The 20,736-nt window shown below is 52.6% G+C and overlaps 1 protein-coding gene across 1 annotated transcript in view; it reads right to left on the bottom strand.

Annotated features, from left to right (window-relative positions):
• Window positions 1–20,736, bottom strand: part of RASGEF1C (RasGEF domain family member 1C) — a 110,410-nt gene that overhangs the window by 31,956 nt on the left and 57,718 nt on the right. The window contains exons 2-4 of the mRNA XM_008015540.3: window positions 8,151–8,333; window positions 7,866–7,988; window positions 6,650–6,787 (exon numbers count right to left, since the gene is read on the bottom strand). Coding sequence (XP_008013731.3) covers window positions 6,650–6,787; window positions 7,866–7,988; window positions 8,151–8,327 — 438 coding nt within the window. The 5' untranslated portion in view covers window positions 8,328–8,333. The remainder of the gene's footprint in view (window positions 1–6,649; window positions 6,788–7,865; window positions 7,989–8,150; window positions 8,334–20,736) is intronic.

The raw sequence follows: 20,736 nt of genomic DNA, 5'->3' as shown, positions 1-20,736 counted from the left end.
GCGCGTCAGCCACCACACAGGCTTGGTGCCATCCTCGACCCCGCCCTGTCCCTCATTCCCCTCTAGGCCGTCGCCACCCTTCTCTATTTCATTTTCTTCTATTTCTGTGCATCCCACCACTGTCTCCGGAGGCCAGGTCACTGCCATCTCTCTGGCTGCCCTGGCCTCCTTAGTGCACCCACGCGGGTTTCTCTCCACTCTGCAGGCAGAGTGGTCTGTTCAAAATGCAGATCTGATCGCTGCCTCCCTCTTCCTGAAAATGCCTCCATGGCTTGTGCAAAGATAGGAGCCCTGGCGTGACTCTGAGGCCCTGAGGTCAGCTCTGGCCAGGCTTGGTGGCGTCTATGCGTCCTTGCTCCCCCTCTGTGCTCTGGACACAGGTCACTCTTCGACCCCTTTGACTCCTTCCCACCCTCCCCATGTCCCCAGCAGGATCTGGACAGCTTTCTCCCTTCTGGCATGTTCTCCTCATCCACTGGACCGAAGCTCAAGTGCCGCTTCTCCAGACGGGCCGCTGGCATTCAGTGCCGTGCTCTTCTGCCACACCACTTTAGAGCTGTCAGGGAAATGATTCTGTTCACGTGCACCTCCTCTCCCGGGCCCACAGGCTCCACGCAGCCAACCACCGGCTGCCCTGTGTTCACGAAGGGCCGTAGCTGGCTCACAGGAGGTGTCCACAAGTGTCTGCCGAATGCGTGGATAAACAGTGTTTGCACCTGCTGACAGTCAGACACTCTCTCCAGCAGGGTGTCAGGGCGGACTGTAGGCCCCGTGCCAAAATCAAGGCTGCAGGGTGTCTGTGCCTACCGCTTGATAGGGCCACAAGATTGCCTTATTTTTTAAAAACGCAGATACTTTAGCACGATTTGTTACTGTTGAATGAACCAATATTCATTCCAAATAATCATCCTTTCTTGCCTGCTAATTTATTTCAATTTTTCCAGTGACATTAGGTTCTAGCTTCTGTTTGTTCTTTCCTGACTCTTCCACACCCCCTCTGAATGTGGGGATGCTATCTGCCCTGCTCCTTGGCCTCTTCTCATTTTCTGATTTCTACACACTCGTGGATAGGGGCTCGGAGATCCCCCTGGTAGACATGGCAGGGCCAGAGACCTGAACCACTGAGCATGTCAAGGTGTTCCCTCGTCACTATGGTGGGTCCACGTTGATGGAGCACCAGGCTGTGCTGGGGTGGAACAGCACTTTGCCCCTCCTGCCTCGGGCTGAAGCCCTCCCTCCGCACTGATCCCAGCTGGGAGGCTGCGCGGGAGGCTGGGAGCTCTGGAGCCGCACACGTTTCCTTCTATTTCCACAAGCCATCTGCTGCGTGCATACAGCTGGGTGTGAATGTAGAGTCGTCCAAGGGTGGCCTGGGTGGTGGCCACGGCTCTCCAGGTGCCTCCAAGCTCTCTTGGACTGGGCATTTCACAGCTGGAACCCCTGTCCCTGACCAGATGAGCACTGGCCTCTGTTCTCTGAAATTCTTGGCGACTCCCTCCTGAGCCAGCCTAGGGCCCATGTCCTCCTGCCTACTAAATAACAGGCAGAGGTGGCACAAAGCTGACGCTAGAGCTCATGAGGCTCCTGGGGGTCTGCTCCCTCCATGGGTTTGTTCTCTGTGTCAGTTTTCTGCCACCTCTGCCACAGAGGGAGCCTCAGAGGGTGGTGGTCAGTTCAGCAGACAGTCCGTTTGGGTGAGTTAGAAAGCAAGACCAGGCCGGGCACGGGGTCTCATGCCTGTCATCCCAGCACTTTGGGAGGTCGAGGCAGGCAGATCACGAGGTCAGGAGTTTGAGACAAGCCTGACCAACATAGTGAAACCCCGCCTCTACTAAAAATACAAAAATTAGCTGGGCGTGGTGGTGCACGCCTGTAATCCCAGCTACTGAGAAGGCTGAGGCAGGAGAATCGCTTGAACCTGGGAGGTGGAGCTTGCAATGAGCCGAATCACACCACTGCACTCCAGCCTGGGTGACAGAGTGAGACTCCGTCTCAAAAATAAAATAAAATAAAATACAAAGCAAGACCAGCCTAGGAGAGGGGCTGCCTGTTGAGTCGGCCTTCTCTGTGGCTGGCCCAGTGGGTACGGCCAGAGCACTGGGGTCCTCCCTGGCTCCCCGAGCCTCCTTCAACCTCAGCACTGGCCTCCCTGAGCTCTAACTACTGCATCCAACCTACTGGGAGCCCCACAAAGGCTGGGCTGGCCATGACACTCCTCTGGGTCCCCTGCCCAGCACAGGGTGGCCATGGTCATGGAGAATGGCCTCCTCGGTCCCTCTCCAGTGCTGCTCCAGCTGCCGAGAGCCGGTGTGGAACACGGTGACCACATGGGAGTGGGCTGGGGAAAGAGGAAGTTGCCACCTTTCACAGTCACTCTGATGGGGGAAGCCGCAGCAGAGGAGCCAGAGGGAGCCCACTGCTGTCTCCTCTGCAGCCCTGAGCTCTGCTGTTCTCTCACAGCCCTGTGAGGGAGGAATGATCACCCTCCCTTTTACAGAAAGACACTTACAGCCCAGAGAGATTAAGCAACTTGCCCAAAGACACACAGCTCTGAAAAGACCTGTGCTCACCTCATTATCTTGTGCACATCACTTTCTATCATTTTATTCCACCCTGGTGTGAGAAATCTTTCAAAAAGATAATGCTGAAATATTTTGGAAGCAAAGCCTATGTCTATGGTTTGCTTACAGCTAACTTGTGGGAAAGCAAAATGTGTGAGGGGACAGGACAAACCAGTTCGGCAAAACATTACTGTTGGAGTTGGGTGATGAGGACAGAGGAGTGCATGGTAACCATTCTTCACTTTTGTATGTTTGAAATGTTTCACGATGAAAGTTCTGTAAAACTTAAGAAACAACGCTCCTAAGCCTGATTTGGGAACCATCTGTTCTCCTCACAGCCCTCGTTTACTGAGCGCTGACGCAAGCGTGCACCTGACCTCAGGGACTCCTCGCTGCAAAGCTGCGCGGTGGGGACAGGTGTTCTCCTGTTTTACCAATAAGGACACTGGCTCAGAAAGGAAAGCACGAGGTCATGCAGCTGTGGTTTCCGAGTCTGAACCTGGGTGGGCTCAGGCTGGGTCCCAGACCCTGCCTTATCAGTCTGGTCCAGGGCTCTTCCATCCCGAACCATTCTGTGCCAGGAAGGGAACAACCCACAGTCCACAGCAGCACCCGGTGAGGAGAGGCAGTGCCCAGAGAAGGTCCTCTTCGGGGTGCATGCTTTTTTGTGGAAGGGCAACTCGAGGTCACCAGAGACACGGGGAAGCACCCCTGGCCGGGGCCTGGGTTGGGACTGGGGAACTCCTATTCCAGTCCATGCTACGCAGCCTGGTGACAGACCTGTGGGTGGTCCAGGTGGACAGGAGCCACTGGTTTCCTGAGGGGAACTAGGCCAGGGCTTACCCCCAGCCCCACCACCGAGACATGGCTCCAACATCAGGCAGGTCAAATCTGCCTGGTCATATGACAGACCTCACTGCTGACACTTGGGGGTCAAAGGGAACAAAGCAGGAGACTGGGGTCTCACCCCCTGCATATCATCCACCCAGCACCCACCATCCCCACACTCACCTCTTCTCCAGCCACGTGCTACCACCCACCTCCCCTTCTATACAGTGACCCACCCCAGATCCATCAATTCACTCCTCTCCCCTGCCTTCCTTCTAACATCCGCCCACTCACTCATTTACTGCCCACTCACACATCCACTCGCCTACCCATCCATCCACCATTCACTTTCACTCATCCATCCCCATCCACCTGTCCCCTTCTCTTCACCCAGCTGCTATCACCCACCTCTCTTTTATAGTGACCCCCAACCCCCCAACAGAACCATCAATTCACTCATCTACCCTTGCTCCCTCCTTTCTAACATTCACCCCCTCAACCCCCTACCTTCCCCTCCATCTATTCACCCATCCACCCACCCACCCATCCACCTTCCCCTCCATCTATTCACCCACCCACCCACCCATCCACCTTCCCCTCCATCTATTCACCCATCCACCCACCTATCTACCTTCCTCTCCATCTATTCACCCATCCACCTTCCCCTCCACCTATTCACCCATCCACCCATCCATCCACCTTCCTCTCCATCTATTCACCCATCCACCCACCCACCCATCCACCTTCCTCTCCATCTATTCACCCATCCATCTTCCCCTCCATCTATTCACCCATCCACCCACCCATCCACCTTCCTCTCCATCTATTCACCCATCCATCTTCCCCTCCATCTATTCACCCATCCACCCACCCATCCACCTTCCCCTCCATCTATTCACCCATCCACCCACCTATCTACCTTCCCCTCCATCTATTCACCCATCCACCCACCCATCCACCTTCCCCTCCATCTATTCACCCATCCACCCACCTATCTACCTTCCCCTCCATCTATTCACCCATCCACCCACCCATCCACCTTCCCCTCCATCTATTCACCCATCCACCTTCCCCTCCATCTATTCACCCATCCACCTTCCCCTCCATCTATTCACCCATCCACCCACCCACCCATCCACCTTCCCCTCCATCTATTCACCCATCCACCTTCCCCTCCATCTATTCACCCATCCACCTTCCCCTCCATCTATTCACCCATCCACCCACCTATCCACCTTCCCCTCCATCTATTCACCCATCCACCTTCCCCTCCACCTATTCACCCATCCACCCACCCATCCATCCACCTTCCCCTCCATCTATTCACCCATCCACCCACCTATCTACCTTCCTCTCCATCTATTCACCCATCCACCCACCCATCCACCTTCCCCTCCATCTATTCACCCATCCACCCACCCATCCACCTTCCCCTCCACCTATTCACCCATCCACCCACCCATCTACCTTCCCCTCCATCTATTCACCCATCCACCCACCTATCTACCTTCCTCTCCATCTATTCACCCATCCATCGACCCACCCATCCACCTTCCCCTCCACCTATTCACCCATCCACCCACCCATCCACCTTCCCCTCCATCTATTCACCCATCCACCCACCTATCTACCTTCCTCTCCATCTATTCACCCATCCACCTTCCCCTCCATCTATTCACCCATCCACCCACCTATCTACCTTCCCCTCCATCTATTTACCCATCCACCCACCCACCCATCCACCGTTCCCATTCCTACATTTCTCCCTCTCTTCTTTCCATTAATCTTTACACATCCACTTACCCCATGCATTCACCTGCCTATCCAATTACCCAGTCACTAACTCTCTCCCACATTCATCTATAAAAGTAGCCAAATGTCTTCCCAGCCAGTCAGCCAGCACCCCATTCCATTTCCACTGTCCGCATCCTCCACCCATCCAATCATCAACTGTTCCCTGGCCCTGTTTTGTGCTGCATCCTAAGTCAAATGTCACAATCTCCAGATGGATTAGGGGATGCAGAGGAGGAAGGGGAGGGGGTGAGGAGGAGAACAGAGGAGGGGAGAAGTGCCAGGAGGAGGAAGAGGAAACCACTTTCATCTCACTGAGCCTCAGAACTTGCCTGCTCAGTTCTGAGTCACTTGCCTGCTGCGTGAAGTGACCCCAGGCAGTGCCTCCCTCAGAGCCTGAGTTATGTCTGCCGTGGGCGTTTGGCTTCCTGTTGCCCAGACTGTCTTGTCAGTTTTCCCTTGTCTCACACGCAGCTCTTCTGCCATGTCCAGACCCACTCTGCAGCATGTCACCAACTACCAGCTTGCCATGTTCCATTTCCTTCCAGGACAACCAACATGGGCCCCCGCCCACATTTCGCCCTCCCAGGCAATGCTACAGCAGTGCTGCCCACAGTGGCATTTGGGGATGCTGATAAATTTGCCCCTTCTAAACACACCAGGAGATGTCTAGCTCCATAATCCTGGAAGGTGAAGATTTTTGTCCTCCTTTCGCCCATTAGGGAAGTGAGGCTTGGATACCCTTCAGTGTGCGCCTCAGGGGAACACATCTAGGAGAGCAAAGCGGGTGTTGGCCACAGCAGCACCTCATGCCCAGCACACCCAAGGCCTCCCAAGTCACTGGGGTTCCTGAGGGCAAGGGCTGTGTTTACCTGGTGTGGTTTAACTGCAGGGGTGAGGTCTTGTCCCCTCCTCTGCCCCTGCCCTGAAGGTTTGCAGCTTACCCCTGGGGGCAGAGAGGATCCCAGGAGAATCTGCTTGGACGGGTGTGGTTATTTTCCCTGCTACTGTTTTTTTTGTCCATCCTGTAGACACTCTTCCCTGGCCCTGATTTGCAGGTCCCTGCCTAGCAGCACTGACCACCAGCCCAGCCCTTCTTGCAGGGGAAGTGGGGCAGGGGCAAGGGCAGGAGCGGGGAGGTCTCCATGGCCAAGGCCCAGGACAGGGCTCTGCCAGCCCCCCTAGTAGGTCAGAGGCCAACAGCCTGGCCACCTGGCCCGAAGAGCCCATGAATGGGTCTTCCCTCACCCGCCATCTGATGCCATTGGTGAGAGCAGTCAGGGAGAGGTCCCCAGACTCCGCGTTCCCTCCCAGCTCGGCAGTGCCTGATTCCTTGATGGGCCAGAAAGGGGCTGGATTTAGAGGTGTGCAGGGTGGGGAGATGAGGGCCCTGGGGTGCGGGCCCGGAACAGGCGCAGGCCTGGGACGGGAGGAGCCCAGGGTGACGCGACCCCCGCCCGGCTGCCCACCTCGTCACAGGGGGCGATGCGGCCCACCACGTCCTTAAGGTGCCCGATAGTCGACTCCTCCTGGAAGTCCCTCGGGAAGGTCTCGGTCCACTCGGCCAACAGCTGCAGCAGTTTGGGGCCGAACTTCCGGACCCGGGCCTGCAGGTAAGCGAGGAGCACCGTGCTCGTGAGGGGCGCTGGGCGGGCACGTGAGCCTCACTGCGCGTCCTTGCGGGTGTGGCCGCCCGGGCAGGCAGGGCCTCGGGCCCTCTCTGTGCCGGGGCGGGGAGGGGGGTGGTGCGATCCTGCCCTGCGCCCACAGGGAGCGGACCGGGGACGGACACGTTTCTGGGTGGGGCCATCTCTTGCTGCGGCCTTTCTGCAAAGTCCCCATCCCCCGGGGGAGTCTTCGTGCCGCGGGGAGGGGGCAGTTCTCAGGAGCAGCGGACCCGGCCCCAGGGGTGGGTCCAGGTCTGTGCCGACCAATCAGAGCAGCGCATACTCTGTCATGCGCAGTGATTGGGTCACAGACGGCCACGTGACCTAGGAGAGGCCAATGAGGCGGCTCACTGGACCGGTAGAGAAAAGGGATTGAGGCTTCCACGTGACTGGAAAGGGTGGTAGGTGAGCCTGGTGCGGTGGAGGCGGCCGGGCACTGCACCCGCCAGTCTGAGGGAGGCCAGCCCGGGGAAACGGCGGCACAGGGTGGGAGGGAGACAGGCCACGGTGCAATGCTGTAGTTTGAGGCCCGAGCCAGCGGTCCCTGAGATAGGGCAGGTACAGGAGCCAGCTAAGTCCTTTTGGTTCAGGCGGTCGAAGTTGGGTTTCTCTCACTAGCGGTAGAGCCCTAGCGACGTGTGTGTAGTAGAGGCAGCCCGCAGGCTCTGGCCAGGGCTGGGGAGCGGGCGCGGATGTGCTGGCGGAAGGAAGCTCAGCAGAGGCAGCAGGCGACCCCCGCCCCCGGCACAGATGGGTCCTACTGACCGGACGCCGCATACTCAGGTCTGGGCTTAATGTAAGCTCAAGGGCTCCCGTAGGGCACTGGAAAACGACACGGAGGTTAAAGGGCCTGTTCTGCTCCTTCTAGCTCAGGGCCTCAGACAAGGTGGAAGCACCCTGTAGCCACCTTGTCAGGAAAACGGGGACAATCGTTGCCTCCCCACGAGGCTGATGCCTTGAGGGCATGGAGGGGAGTGCTGGTACACTCTGAGACCTCCTGGCCTGCCCTCCGCCTCACCTTGTCCAGCACCGGCTTGTCCAGCTGCTGCTGCTCGATGCACAGGTGGCAGACCCGGGCCAGGAGCTCCCGGGGCTCGATGAAGAGGCGAGAGCTCAGCAGGAAGGTGAAGATGTAGGCTTTCTGGGGGACAAACGAGAAAGAGGGCACAGGCTAAGGAGGGCACCGGGAGGAGCATGCTTCCCAGCTGGCCCTGTACCCTGGCCCAAGGCCACTCCCAACCCTGTTGCCTCCCGTGCCTGGTGGAGGAGGGCCACTCTCCTGCCCGCTGGGTAGGTCACCCACCTCGGGGTAGTAGTCGGCTGTGGGCACCAGGTGCTGGATCAGTGTTTCCAGGGAGGCCGAGGATGGAGCTCCATCCAGGAGGGGCTGCCCGGCCTGTTCGCCATCGGTGGGCTCGGTGGTGGGTGAGCTGAGGCTGCCTGGGGTGACCATGTTGGAGGCACTCAGCGTCTGTGGCATGCCTGCCTGCAATGGCAAGGAGCAGTGGGGACCTGAGTGGGGCACACCTGGGTTGGGGTGCACCTGAGTCGGGGGGTGCACCTGAGTGGGAGATGCTGGTCCTAGGGCTCCTGGCTGGGGAGGCTCCCCCCACAGCCACTGCGTGCCAACTTGAGTCCAGTGGTCACTTCCTGGGAGCGCTGCCAGGGACCCCCTTCCTAACAGCAGAGCCTCCATTCTCTTTCGTCTCACAGCCTCTCAGCTCTCCTGCAGGACCCATCTCTTCTCTACTTTGGGGTTCCCACTCAGGGGCAGGCCTCTTCTAGATTCTGCCCCGCCCCCCCACCCCTCAACGAAGGTTGTTTTTCACAAGCCTGGATAATCAGCCTAATCCCCCTGCTTCTGGCCACGAAGATTGGTTCAGGGATTGGCCCCATCCAAACTAGGGGGGCTCAGCTGCAATCCCAGAACTTTTGTGGCACTTGGAGGCTTTCTTTCCCCTGTCCTTGAGCTGGTGGAATGTATGCCTGACACTATTGGGGCCATTGTGGCACTATTAGGGGCCAGGAAAGTGGGCACATTCCTGAGCACAGTTTCGGGGACCTTGAATCCTGCTGTGCCTGAAGCCGCTCTGTGGACTTCTCCATCACATGTGCCTCTTTAAGTTGGGGTTCTCTCAGGTACAGTCAAAACTGCTGTCCTCCTTAACCTGGCATTCCAGGCTCTTTGTGATTTGGACCAGCTGACCTGTCCATCCTCACTGCCTATCACAGTGATAGGCATTGCTCTTGGCACCAGCCATGTACTCTCCTCCAAGTGCCTTCTCCAGCTATGAACCACTCCACACACCGTTCCCTCCTACAGGAAGGTTCTCCCACCATCTTCACTCTCCCATCCCTCTAGGTGTGGCTGAAATATCTCCTCCTCGGTGGAGGCTTCCCTGCCTCCCACCAAGGCACCTGACCTCTGGTGGCCATCAGCAGATTCTCCTCGTCAGCCTTGTTGGGTTCCTGGGGTGCTGCTGTCAGCACCTGGCACAGAGAAAGGCCAGCTGCAGCCGTTACAGTGTCTTCTCTACCCAAACCTCCAGGAGAGGCCAGAGCACATCCTCTGTGACCCCGCTCTGAGTGACGGGCCTGGCAGCAGCAGGTGTCCATACACACGCGCAGGTAGCCCATGCTTCCTCTCAGAAGCACTTCCACTTATCCCTCTAGGCCAGTCTTCCTTGAAAGCCCAGGAGCCCTCACAGTGATATGTCTTGGCTAAACCTGTCACTGTTTAACCAGCCCTTATGTTCTTTTTTTTTTTTTTTGAGATGGAGTCTCGCTCTGTCACCCAGGCTGGAGTGCAGTGACGCCATCTCCGCTCACTGCAAGCTCCGCCTCCCAGGTTCACGCCATTCTGCCTCAGCCTCCTGAGTAGCTGGGACTACAGGCGCCCGCCACCACGCCTGGCTAATTTTTTTGTATTTTTAGTAGAGACAGGGTTTCACCGTGTTAGCCAGGATGGTCTCGATCTCCTGACCTCGTGATCCGCCTGCCTTGGTTTCCCAAAGTGCGGAGATTACAGGCGTGAGCTACCGTGCCCGGCCGCCCCTACATTCTTGATCGTGGAGTCCTGCCAGCTCACTGCAGGGTCTTCTACTTCTTAGGACTCTGAGACTCCCCTGCTCACGCTGTCCCTGCTGCCCCGATGGCAACCCTGACCCTGGCCTGTTTCTCCTCTCCAGCACTCTGAGTGACCCTGCCCTGGGAGTAGAGACAGAGGGACGTGGGGGGCCAGAGCTGACACTGGGGGTCAGAGGAGCCCCTCAGAGGGCTGTCCCGTGGGCATGTGGGTGTGGGAGGTGCTGGGACTGGGTTACAGCATGGGAAGGGCTCAGGCATTGGTGTGGACAGCAGCCCAGACAATCCTGGCCATGGTGACAGACACAGCTTATTTTCGCCTCCCTGACAATGCTGTAAGTGTTCAATTTTCAGCCAATAAAACTGTAAAATTTCACAAAATCACCTCCTGTCTGTCCCAGGGGGAGGCGGCTGTGCAGGTGGGCATGCAGGAAGCTGCACCTGCTCAGTGGGAGGGGCCTAGCCACAGGATGGGCCAGCTGCAGGGTGCACACCGCTCTGCCTCCTGCCTAGGGCCTGGCAGCTCAGCCCGATTCCACAAGACAGAAAACCTGTGAGCCTGGGAGGTCTGCTGTCTCCTGCTGGACACCTGGCACCTGTTCACCCTGCAGCGTTGGGCCTGCCCCAGATCCCAGCCCAATTTTCTTGACAAGTCAGTGGCAAGGGTGGAGGTGGCTCCGGAAGCCTCTGCAGGATGGTGGGAGGTGCCACGCAGGGGCCTTTCTGAAGGAGGCCAGGAGGCTGCCACTTTAAAGAGACAGCCAGGAGGCTTCCAGGGAACCTGGGGCCTGGCTGGAACCAGGTACTGGGCACATGGGAAGTGGGAGAAGTGTTCAGATCCAGCTCTGCTCTGGAGCCAGGGGTGGTGGTGGTTGCCAAACTATTGTGACCCCCAGGGATGCCCAGAGAGGGTCTGGGCTGCCAGTGGCCCTCTGAGCTCCAATCACCCATCGTGTCACCAGCTGGGTCCAGGTCTGGGAATCAATGAATGGGCTTATCCTTGGGCCGCAGGCTTCAATTTTTTCCTGCTGTTGCCAAGGGTCATCCATTCATGCGTGTATGCATGGAGTGACTCCTGGGGCTCTGTTCCAGGCAATGGGGACAAAGCCTGAGCTCAGGGAGCTGGCAGGGGAGGCAGAGCTATGCAGAGACTGCCCCACTGGAGGTGTGCTATGAGGGAAACGGGGTGACCACTCTCTATGCTCACTGTGGTGGATGTCCTAGGAGACCCCCTAAAAGAAGGTGAGGTATGGGCAGGGGCGGTGGCTCACACCTGTAATCCCAGCACTTTGGGAGGCCGAGGCGGGTGGATCATGAGGTCAGGAGATCGAGACCATCCTGGCTAACACGGTGAAACCCAGTCTCTACTAAAAATACAAAAAATTAGCCAGGCGGGGTGTTGGGCACCTGTAGTCCCAGCTACTCGGGAGGCTGAGGCAGGGGAATGGCGTGAACCCGGGAGGTGGAGCTTGCAGTGAGCAGAGATGGCACCACTGCACTCCAGCCTGGGCGACAGAGTGAGACTCCATCTCAAAAAAAAAAAAAAAAAAAAAAAAAAGGTGAGGTGAGGTCAGGGCTGCTGCCACTACGGGGGGCCCCCACCCCTCCCACCCCTCCCACCTCTCCCACCTCTCCCACCTCTCCCTGCAGGCATGCTGGTGCAGACAGGCCAGGTGCCCACCTGTAGCCTCTGCATGAGGACAGCTGGGGACACAGAGGACGCTGCTGCTCCTCCATCCCCCGGGGACAGCCAGCTCCTCCTCCCTCCAGCAGGCGCTCCAGCCTGCCTGGAACGGGCTGGGCGAGGGCGGCTGCACTGAGGGATGAGGGCAGGAAGGAGTCTGCAGAGAGACACGCCAGACGGACTGATCGGCGTGTGCAGAGACTCGGCGGAGCTGGGGGCAACGTGCTGTGATCGTGGGAGCATATGCTTAGGTGTCAGGAGCCGGGCAGTGGCTCCTGGAAGGGTCGTGGGGAGTGACTGAGTTGGGGTTGGGGAGTGTGCAGAGTGATCAGAGCATCGCGTCCCTTGTGCACAAAAACAGCCACGTAATGAGGGTCCTTCGCTCTACCCACAAGTGACTGCTTTTATGCGTTTGTCTTTCTATAGGTTCTTTATGCAAAGACAAGGAAATGTAAATACATATCGCCCTTTTCTGTCCGTATTACACAAAAAGGTAGCATGCTGTCCACACTCCCCCACGCTGGGCTTTTTCACTCACAATGCATTTTGAGGACCTTTCCGTGGCAGGGCAGGGCTGCCTCATTCATTTTTATTTTTTTATTTTTTATTTTTATTTTTTGAGACGGAGTCTTGCTCTGTAGCCCGGGCTGGAGTGCAGTGGCCGGATCTCAGCTCACTGCAAGCTCCGCCTCCCGGGTTCACGCCATTCTCCTGCCTCAGCCTCCGGAGTAGCTGGGACTACAGGCGCCCGCCACCTCGCCCGGCTAGTTTTTTGTATTTTTAGTAGAGACGGGGTTTCACCGTGTTAGCCAGGATGGTCTCGATCTCCTGACCTCGTGATCCGCCCGTCTCGGCCTCCCTAAGTGCTGGGATTACAGGCTTGAGCCACCGCGCCCGGCCCATTTTTATAAAAATCGCCTCACAATTTTCCACTGTTTGGATGTCCACAAAAAATTTTTAAAAACCAGTGAGGAAGCAGCCCAAGCGTCCATCAGTGATGAATGGGTGGAGAAAATGTGGCCTCTCCATACAGTGGGACAGGAGTCAGCCTTTGAGAGGAAGGAGATCCTGAGTCTGCGGCAACATGGACGAACCTTGAGGACATCATGCTAAGTGAAATAAGCCTGATACAGAAGGACAAACACTGAGTGACTCCACTTGTGGGGGTACCTAGAGTCATCACATTCGCAGAGGCAGACGGTGGAATGGCGAGTGCCGGGGCTGGGCTGTGGGACACGAGAACAGAGTCTCACTTTGGGAAGATGAGAAGATTTCTGGAGAGGGATGGAGGTGATGGTTCCACCACGATATGAAGGTACTTAATGCCACTGAACTGTACACTTAAAAAAGGTTAAAATGGGCCGGGCACAGTGGCTCACGCCTGTCATCCCAGCACTTTGGGAGGCTGAGGCGGGCAGATCACAAGGTCAGGAGATCGAGACCATCCTGGCTAACATGGTGAAACCCCATCTCTACTAAAAATAGAAAAAATTAGCCAGGCGTGGTGGCAGCACCTGTAGTCCCAGCTACTTGGAAGGTTGAGGCAGGAGAATCCCTTGAACCTGGGAGGTGGAGATTGCAGTGGGCTGAGATCGTACCACTGCACTCCAGCCTGGGAGACGGGGTTAAAATGATACATTTTATGCTATGTGTATTTTATTACTTTTTTTTTTTTTTTTTTGAGACAGAGTCTCGCTCTGTCACCCAGGCTGGAGTGCAGTGGCGCGATCTCAGCTCACTGCAATCTCCACCTCCCAGGTTCAAGGGATTCTCCTGCCTCAGCCTCCCAAGTAGCTGGGATTACAGGTGCCCGCCATCTCACCCAGCTAATTTTTGTATTTTTAGTAGAGACGGGGTTTCACCATGTTGACCAGGATGGTCTTGATCTCCTGACCTCGTATCATATTTTTAAAAACGGCAGTGATGATGGGACAATTGTTTATTGTTACGATATCTCTGAAAAGTCTTGAAATCACTGTTAAAAGTCTCCCATCTGTGTTTTGTGCACATGGCCTGAATGATGCACGTGACAAAGGGGCTGGGAGTCTCGGTGGCTGCATAGATGGGCTCTCAGAATGAGGGGCTTAGCACGGACAGGGAACGCTCTGCCCGTGCCCTGTAGAGAAAGCTGTCCATTTCTCCCTGTGTCTGCCTCATCGGGACGTGGGGCTTGGTGTGCGTCAACTAGACATATGCACGGTGTGGCTCCCGTGGGGTTCTGCTTCCTCCCCATGAAATGAATGAGACTGAATTAAATGCCCGGTGCTGGCAGGTGTGCAGGGGCAGCTCCTTACACACCACTGAGGGGAGGGGCGGTCTGTGTTGTCATGGTCTCTTTAATTGTACCAAGATTTGGCTCAGTGTGCCAAGAGCCTTGTGTTCTATAGTGTCCTTTCATCCTAATCAAAGCCTTGGAAATGTATCCTGAGAAAATAAAGGGGACGAGCTGTGGAAAGAAAGGCCCTTACTTCAGCATTAAATCCCAGCAGCGAACACTCGCAAGCAGCGCTGATGGCGAACAAAGGGAGCATGGACGAGGAGGTGATCACAGACCCGCTGGCGGAGTGGCTGTGGCCGCCGCAGTGATGGTTCTGAACACGCAGTCATAACACAGAAAACGGTGTGGCACAAGGAAGGGAAAAGAGCAGGAGAGAAAGGTGTGGATGGTGGAAATGACATTTATATGGATGAAGACTGCAGTGGGGCCCTGAGAAATGAGTCGCCGCAGTGCCTTCCCCGCACCCCGTTGTTTTACAGTCATTCATCCAAATTGAAGTTCACTCATCAGAAGGCGGCTCTGGGAACACCTGAACTGATTCCAGGCCCAGAATGGTGAGGTTGGGGGCACCTGCCCCTGCTGTGGCAAGGGCACTGACAGGACACTGAGAGGAAATGCCTGGCTCTGGCACACAGCCCCAAGTGGCCGAGGCATGAGCTTCTGCCTCGGTTTCCCTCTCCATGGCTCCTGTCACGCTGCCCGGCCCCCAGCCCCTCAGGCATGTCTCCTTGTGTGTGTCTCCAGGCCCTGCACCTGGAGGTCCTGGGGCTCCTGCAGCAGTTCAAGAGACAGCAGGCGAGGACTGTGTGGGGTCAGGTCTGCCGAGAGACAGGCAGCCATGGGACAGGACCCCACGTGTCACCCTGCAGGGGGGCACTCTGATGCCCGCCAATGCCCAGTTGGGCATCCTTCTGTCTGGAGGCCTTGCTGGCAGGCTCAGGGCCCACCCTGCTCTAGGCCGCTGGCACTGGCAAAGTTTCTGGGACAGCATGGCCCCAGCCCAACCCCTCTCTGGGAGACGGGAAATGTGTGCGGGGACAGGGGCACGATGTGGTGCGTTGAGAAGGAAGGCCAGCCCTGGAGATGGATGTGCATTCCCCTGCTATTCCAGTGGGTGCTAGAAGAAGGTAACAGTCACCTGCCCCCAGCCAGGTGAAAATGTGCCCAAGGGCCCTGCTGTTCCTCCTCCGTGTGGGGCTGGCAGAAGGTGGGCCGGCTGTGCCAATGAAAAACCACAAGCTCTGCTGTGCTTCGGGAGCTGACGTGCTCAGACCTTCCCAGTGTAAAAGCCATCCAGGACTCCTGACGTATGTTTCGTATTATGATTGTAAGGGTGGCAATTAATTCTATGTTTTAAAAAAGCCACTGTTGGGGCCACACAGTGAGTTAAAGCACAGTTAGAAATGGCATCTGTAGTGCCAAGGTGGCCAATTTACACACCCTGTCCCTGCTCGGGTCCCCTCATCCCTCAGCGTGGGTGGCTGGCAGTACAAATCTGCAAAACGGAAATCCATCGGACTTGCAGAAGAAAAGCAGGTGGCTGGTCAGAGCGTGTCTTGGGGGCTGGAGAGATGTTCTGCCCGGGCCAGGTGTGGCAGAAGGGACAGAGGTAAAGCAGGCTCCCGAAGGCCCCTGTGAGGACCATGCGCGTGCCTCAGGAGGACACCTGTGAGCCCTGAGAAGCGGGAGCAGCCCAGTGCGCGAAGCACCTCACACAGTGCCTGCTGCTGTGGAGAAAGGACCGCCAAGGCCAGCACTCCCCACCGGGAGCTCGGCACCTGCCAGCGCCGGACCACAACACAGGCAGCAACTTAGCCAAGGCTCTGTGCCAGAAAGACTTGCCAACTGCACTGCCACGGTTCCCCACGGCTTCCGTGCTGGCTGCAGCGGGGGCAACCCTCTACCTGCCCATCCAGCCCTGCAGCTGAAACCATGTCCCAACAGCTGCTGGAAATGACCCCACTGCTTTAGCCTCAAAGGCTGTGGTGGGCCCACGGCCCCAGATCAGAGCCCTTTCTGCCCTTTGCTTTAATATGGTGCAGAATTGTACACATTTACACATTCTCAAGAGTTTGAGACCAGCCTGGGCAACACAGGAGACCCTCATCTCTAGAAAATTTTTTAAAAATTAGGTTGCCGTAATGTTGCACACCTGTAGTCTGAGCTACTTGGGAGGCTGAGATGGGAGGATTGCTTGAGCCCAGGAATTCGAGGCTGCAGTGAGCCGTGATGGCGCCACTGCACCCCAGCCTGGGTGACAGAGCGAGACCCTGTCTCTACCAGAAAAAAAAAAAAAAAAAAGGAAGAAAGTTAAAAAAAATACTTAACATAAATTTACCATGTAAAGTTCAGTGGCATTAAGTACATTCACACTGTTGCCCAAGCATCGCCACCATCCATCCACAGAAGTTTTTCATCATCCCAACTGAAACCCTGTACCCATTAAACACAAACTCCCCAATCTCTCGTCCTCTCCTCCCCCAGCCCCTGGTGACCACAGTTGTACATTCTAGGTATTTTTTACTATTCTGGGTACCTTATATGAGTGGAATCATAAACTATTTGTCCTTCAGTGACTGGCGTATTTCATTCATCTTTGTCAAGATGCACCTCTGTTGTAGCAAGTGTCAGTTTTCTTCCTCTTTCAGGCTGAATACTGTTCCGTTGCATGCATATACCATATTTTGTTCATCTACGCATCTGTCAGTGGGCAGTGGGCTGTTTCCCCCTTTACCATACGGTTTTCCACAGCAGCTGCACCGTTTCATTTATTTATTTATTTTTATTTAATTTTTGTTTCGAGACAGGGTCGCACTCTGTCACCCAGGCTGGAGTGCAGCGGCGCAATCTCGGCTCACTGCAACCTCCGCCTCCCAGTTTCAATCGATTCTCCTGCCTCAGCCTCTCGAGAAGCTGGGATTACAGGCATGTGCCACTGCTGCACCCGGCTAATTTTTGTTTTAGTAGAGACGGGGTTTCACCATGTTGGCCAGGCTGGTCTTAAACTCCTGACCTTAGGTGATCTGCCCGCCTTGGCCTCCCAAAGTGCTGGAATTGCATGTGTGAGCCACTGTGCCCAGCCTGCTGCACCATTTAAAATCACCACCAGCAATGTAAAGGGTTCCAGTTTCTCCACATCCTTGACAACGCTTGTTGTTTTCTGCTGTTTTGATAATGGCCATCCTAATGGGTGGGAAGTGGTATCTCATTGTGGTTTGGATTTGCATTTCTCTAAGTATCAGTGATCTTGAGCATCTTTTCATTTGCCGTTTGTATATATTCTTTAGAAAAATGCCCGTTCAAGACTTTTCCCCACTTTTTTCAAGCGAAGAAAATTTAATTCATAGGATTGGTTCCGTGACAGGATGTCATTACCCCACCTCTGAGATTTAAGGAATGAAAGAGAAACCGAGGCGTTTCAAGACCCAGAAGATCAGAGGAGAAGCTCGGCAGAACTGGAGCTCATGCTTCGAGCATGGCTGCTGCTGGGACCTCTGCAGAGGTGTGAGGCAGCTAGCCCCGAGACTCCTCTTTCACCCATTTTTGAATTGAGTTGTTTGGGATTTGTTTGCTTTTGAGTTTTAGGAGTTTGTTAGATATTATGGATATCAATCCCTCATTAGCTATATGATTTGTAAATATCTTCTCTCCAATTTGGTAGGTTATCTTTTTACTCTGTTGACCCTGTCCTTTGAGGCACAAATGTTTTCCATTTTGATGAAGTCCAATTTGTTTTTGTCTTTTGTTGCCTGTGTCTTTGGTGTCATATCCAAAAAGTCACTGCCCAATTCAATATCATGAAGCTTTCCCCCAATGTTTTCTTGAGATGGAGTCTGGCTCTGTCGCCCAGGCTGGAGTGCAGTGGCACAATCTCGACTCACTGCAACCTCTGTCTCCCAGGTTCAAGTGATTCTCCTGTCTCAGCCTCCCGAATAGCTGGGACTACAGGTGCATGCCACGACACCTGGCGCATTTTGTTATTTTGTATTTTTGTATTTTTAACACAGTTTCACCACATTTCCCAGGCTGGTTTCCAACTCCTGAGTTCAAGTGATCCATCCACCTTGGCCTCCCAAAGTGTTGGGATTACAGGCATAAGCCACTGAGTTTGGCCAGCTATGTGTTTTTCATATGTGACTTTTATTATGTTGAGGTAGTTTCCTTCTATTCCAGTTTTTGGAGTTTTTTTTTTTTTTTTTTTTTTTTTTGTAATCATGAAAGGGCATTGAATTTTGTTTAATGCTTTTTCTTCATCAGTTGAAATGATCATGTGTTTTTTCCTTCATTCTGTTAATCTATTGTATTACATTGATTGATTTTCCTATGTTGAACCATCTTTGCATTCCAGGAATAAACTTCCTTTGGTTGTGGTGTATAATTTTTTTAATATGCTGCCAAACTTGGTTTGCTAATATTTTGTTGAGGAGTTTTGCATCATAAGGGATATTGGTCTGTAGTTTACTTTTCTTGTAGTGCTTCTGTCTGGCTTTGGTATCAAGGTAATGTTGTCCTCATAATATGAGTTAGGAAGTGTTTCTGCCTCTTTAATTTTTAGGAAAAGTTTGAGAAGGATTGGTGATGGTTCTTTTTTAAATGTTAGGTAGAATTCACCAGTGAAACCACCAGGTCCAGGACTATTTTGTTGTTGGAAGGCTTTTAATTACTAATTAAACCGCATTATTAGTTATAGATCTATTTAGGGTTTTTTTTTTTTTTTTCATGATTTCAGTTTCTAGGAATTTCATCTAGAAATTCCAATTTGTTGGCATATAATTTTTCATAGTACTCTTATAATTCCTTTAATTTCTGTAGAATTGGTAATAGTATCCCTACTCTCATTTCTGATTTTAATAACTTGAGTCATGTCTTTTTTTTCAGTCAGTCTAGCTAAAGGTTTGTCAATTTTATTAATCTTTTTGAAGAACCAACTTTAGGCTTTTTAATTTTTTTCTATTCTCTACTTTATTTATCTCTGCTGTAATCTTTATAATTTCCCTCCTTCTGCTAGCTTTGAGTTTAGTTTGTTCCTCTTTTTCTAGCTCTTTACAATGTACAATTAGGTTGTTATTTTGCGACCTTTCTTCTTTTTTAAGGTGTTTACAGCTATACATTTTCCATTAAGGAGTGTTTTTGCTGTATCCCATGTTTTAGTATGTTGTGTTTTCATTTTCATTCATCTCTAAGTATTTTCGAATTTCTGTTGGGACTTGTTCTTCAATGCATAGGTTAAGAATGTGTTGTTTACTTTCCACAAATTTGTGAATTTTCCAGTTCTCCTTCTATTATTGATTTCTAATTTCATCCTCTCATAGTTGGAGAGGATACTTTGTATGATATCTCTCTTTTAAAATTTATTGCATCTTCATCTGTGGCCTAACATATGGTTTATCCTGGAGAATATCACATGTGCACTTTCAAAGATTGTGTATTGTGTTGTTGTTGAGTAGAGTTCTGTATATGTCTGTTAGACCCAGTTGGTTTATTGTGTTAAGTCCTTTATTTCCTTACTTATCTTCTGTCTGGTCATTCTACCCAGTATTGAGAATGAGGTAGCAGCTGCTGAAATAGCTCAGTTGGGAAAGCATTAGACTGGAGAGTGAGGTATTGCAGTCTCTAGCTATTACTATAGAGCTGTCTATTTCTTCTTTCAATTCTGCCCATTTTTGCTTCATATATTTTAATGGTCTGTTATTGGGTCATAAATGTTTATAATTGTTAAATCTTCTTGCTGAATTAAATTTTCATTGATACGTGATACCCTTCCTTGTCTCTGGTAATCCTTTAAAATTTAAAGTAGTTTTTCTGCTAGTAGTATGGCTGTTCCCGCTGTCTTTTGGTTACTGTTTATGTGGAATATCTTTTTCAGTCCCTTCATGTTTAACCTATTTATGACTTTGGATCTAAAACGAATCTCTTGTGGACAATATATAGTTGGCTCTTTTTAAAAAATCCATTCTGCCAATCTTTGTCTTTTGACTAGAGAATGTAATCCATTTCCTTTTTAGATAATAACCGTTAAGACAGGACTTACTCCTGCCATTTTGCTGGTTTTTTTTTTTCTATTGCTTTGTATCTTTTTGTTCCTTATTTCCTGCAGTGCTGTATTCTTTTTTTGTAGTGAAACATTAATTCCTTTCTTGTTTCCTTTTGTGTATATCCTATAGCTACTTTCTTTGTGGCTACCATGGGGATTACATTTAACATCCTAAAGTTATAACACTCTAATTTGAATTTAGACCAGTTTAACTTTAATAGAATTCAAAAACTCTGCTCCTATACAGTTCTGTCCCCATGCTGTTAGTTATTGATGTCACACAATTACATTTTTATTAAGTTCAAAAGCACAGACTAATAATTATTTTCTTAATGTATTAGTCTCTTAAATCATGTTAAAAAAAAGGTAGAGTTACAAATCAGTTATCATAATACCAGCTTTTATAATTGCCCATGGATAAATCTTTACCAGATATTTTTGTTACTACAGCTTTGAATAACTCTTTAGTGTCTTTCATTTCAACCTGAAGCACTTCATTTAGCATTTCTTCTAGGTAGGCCTTGTGGTAGTGACTTTCTTCAATTCTTGTTTATCTAGGAATGTCTTAACTTTCTAATCATTTTTGAAGGACAGTTTTGCCATACATAGGATTCTTGGCTGACAGGATTTTTACTTTCAGCATTTTGAATATATCAACTGACTGTCTTCTGGCCTCTAAGCTTTCTTTTCTTTTTTTTTCTTTTTTTTTTTTTTGAGACAGAGTCTCACTCTGTCACCAGGCTGGAGTGCAGTGGCATCATCTTGGCTCACTGCAACCTCTGCCTCTTGGGTTCAAGTGATTTTCCTGC

Source organism: Chlorocebus sabaeus, chromosome 23, assembly GCF_047675955.1.
Source record: "Chlorocebus sabaeus isolate Y175 chromosome 23, mChlSab1.0.hap1, whole genome shotgun sequence".
Lineage (NCBI taxonomy): Eukaryota > Metazoa > Chordata > Mammalia > Primates > Cercopithecidae > Chlorocebus > Chlorocebus sabaeus.
The sequence above is the reverse complement of the archived record's forward strand: the minus strand, read 5'-3'. Positions and strand labels throughout refer to the sequence as shown.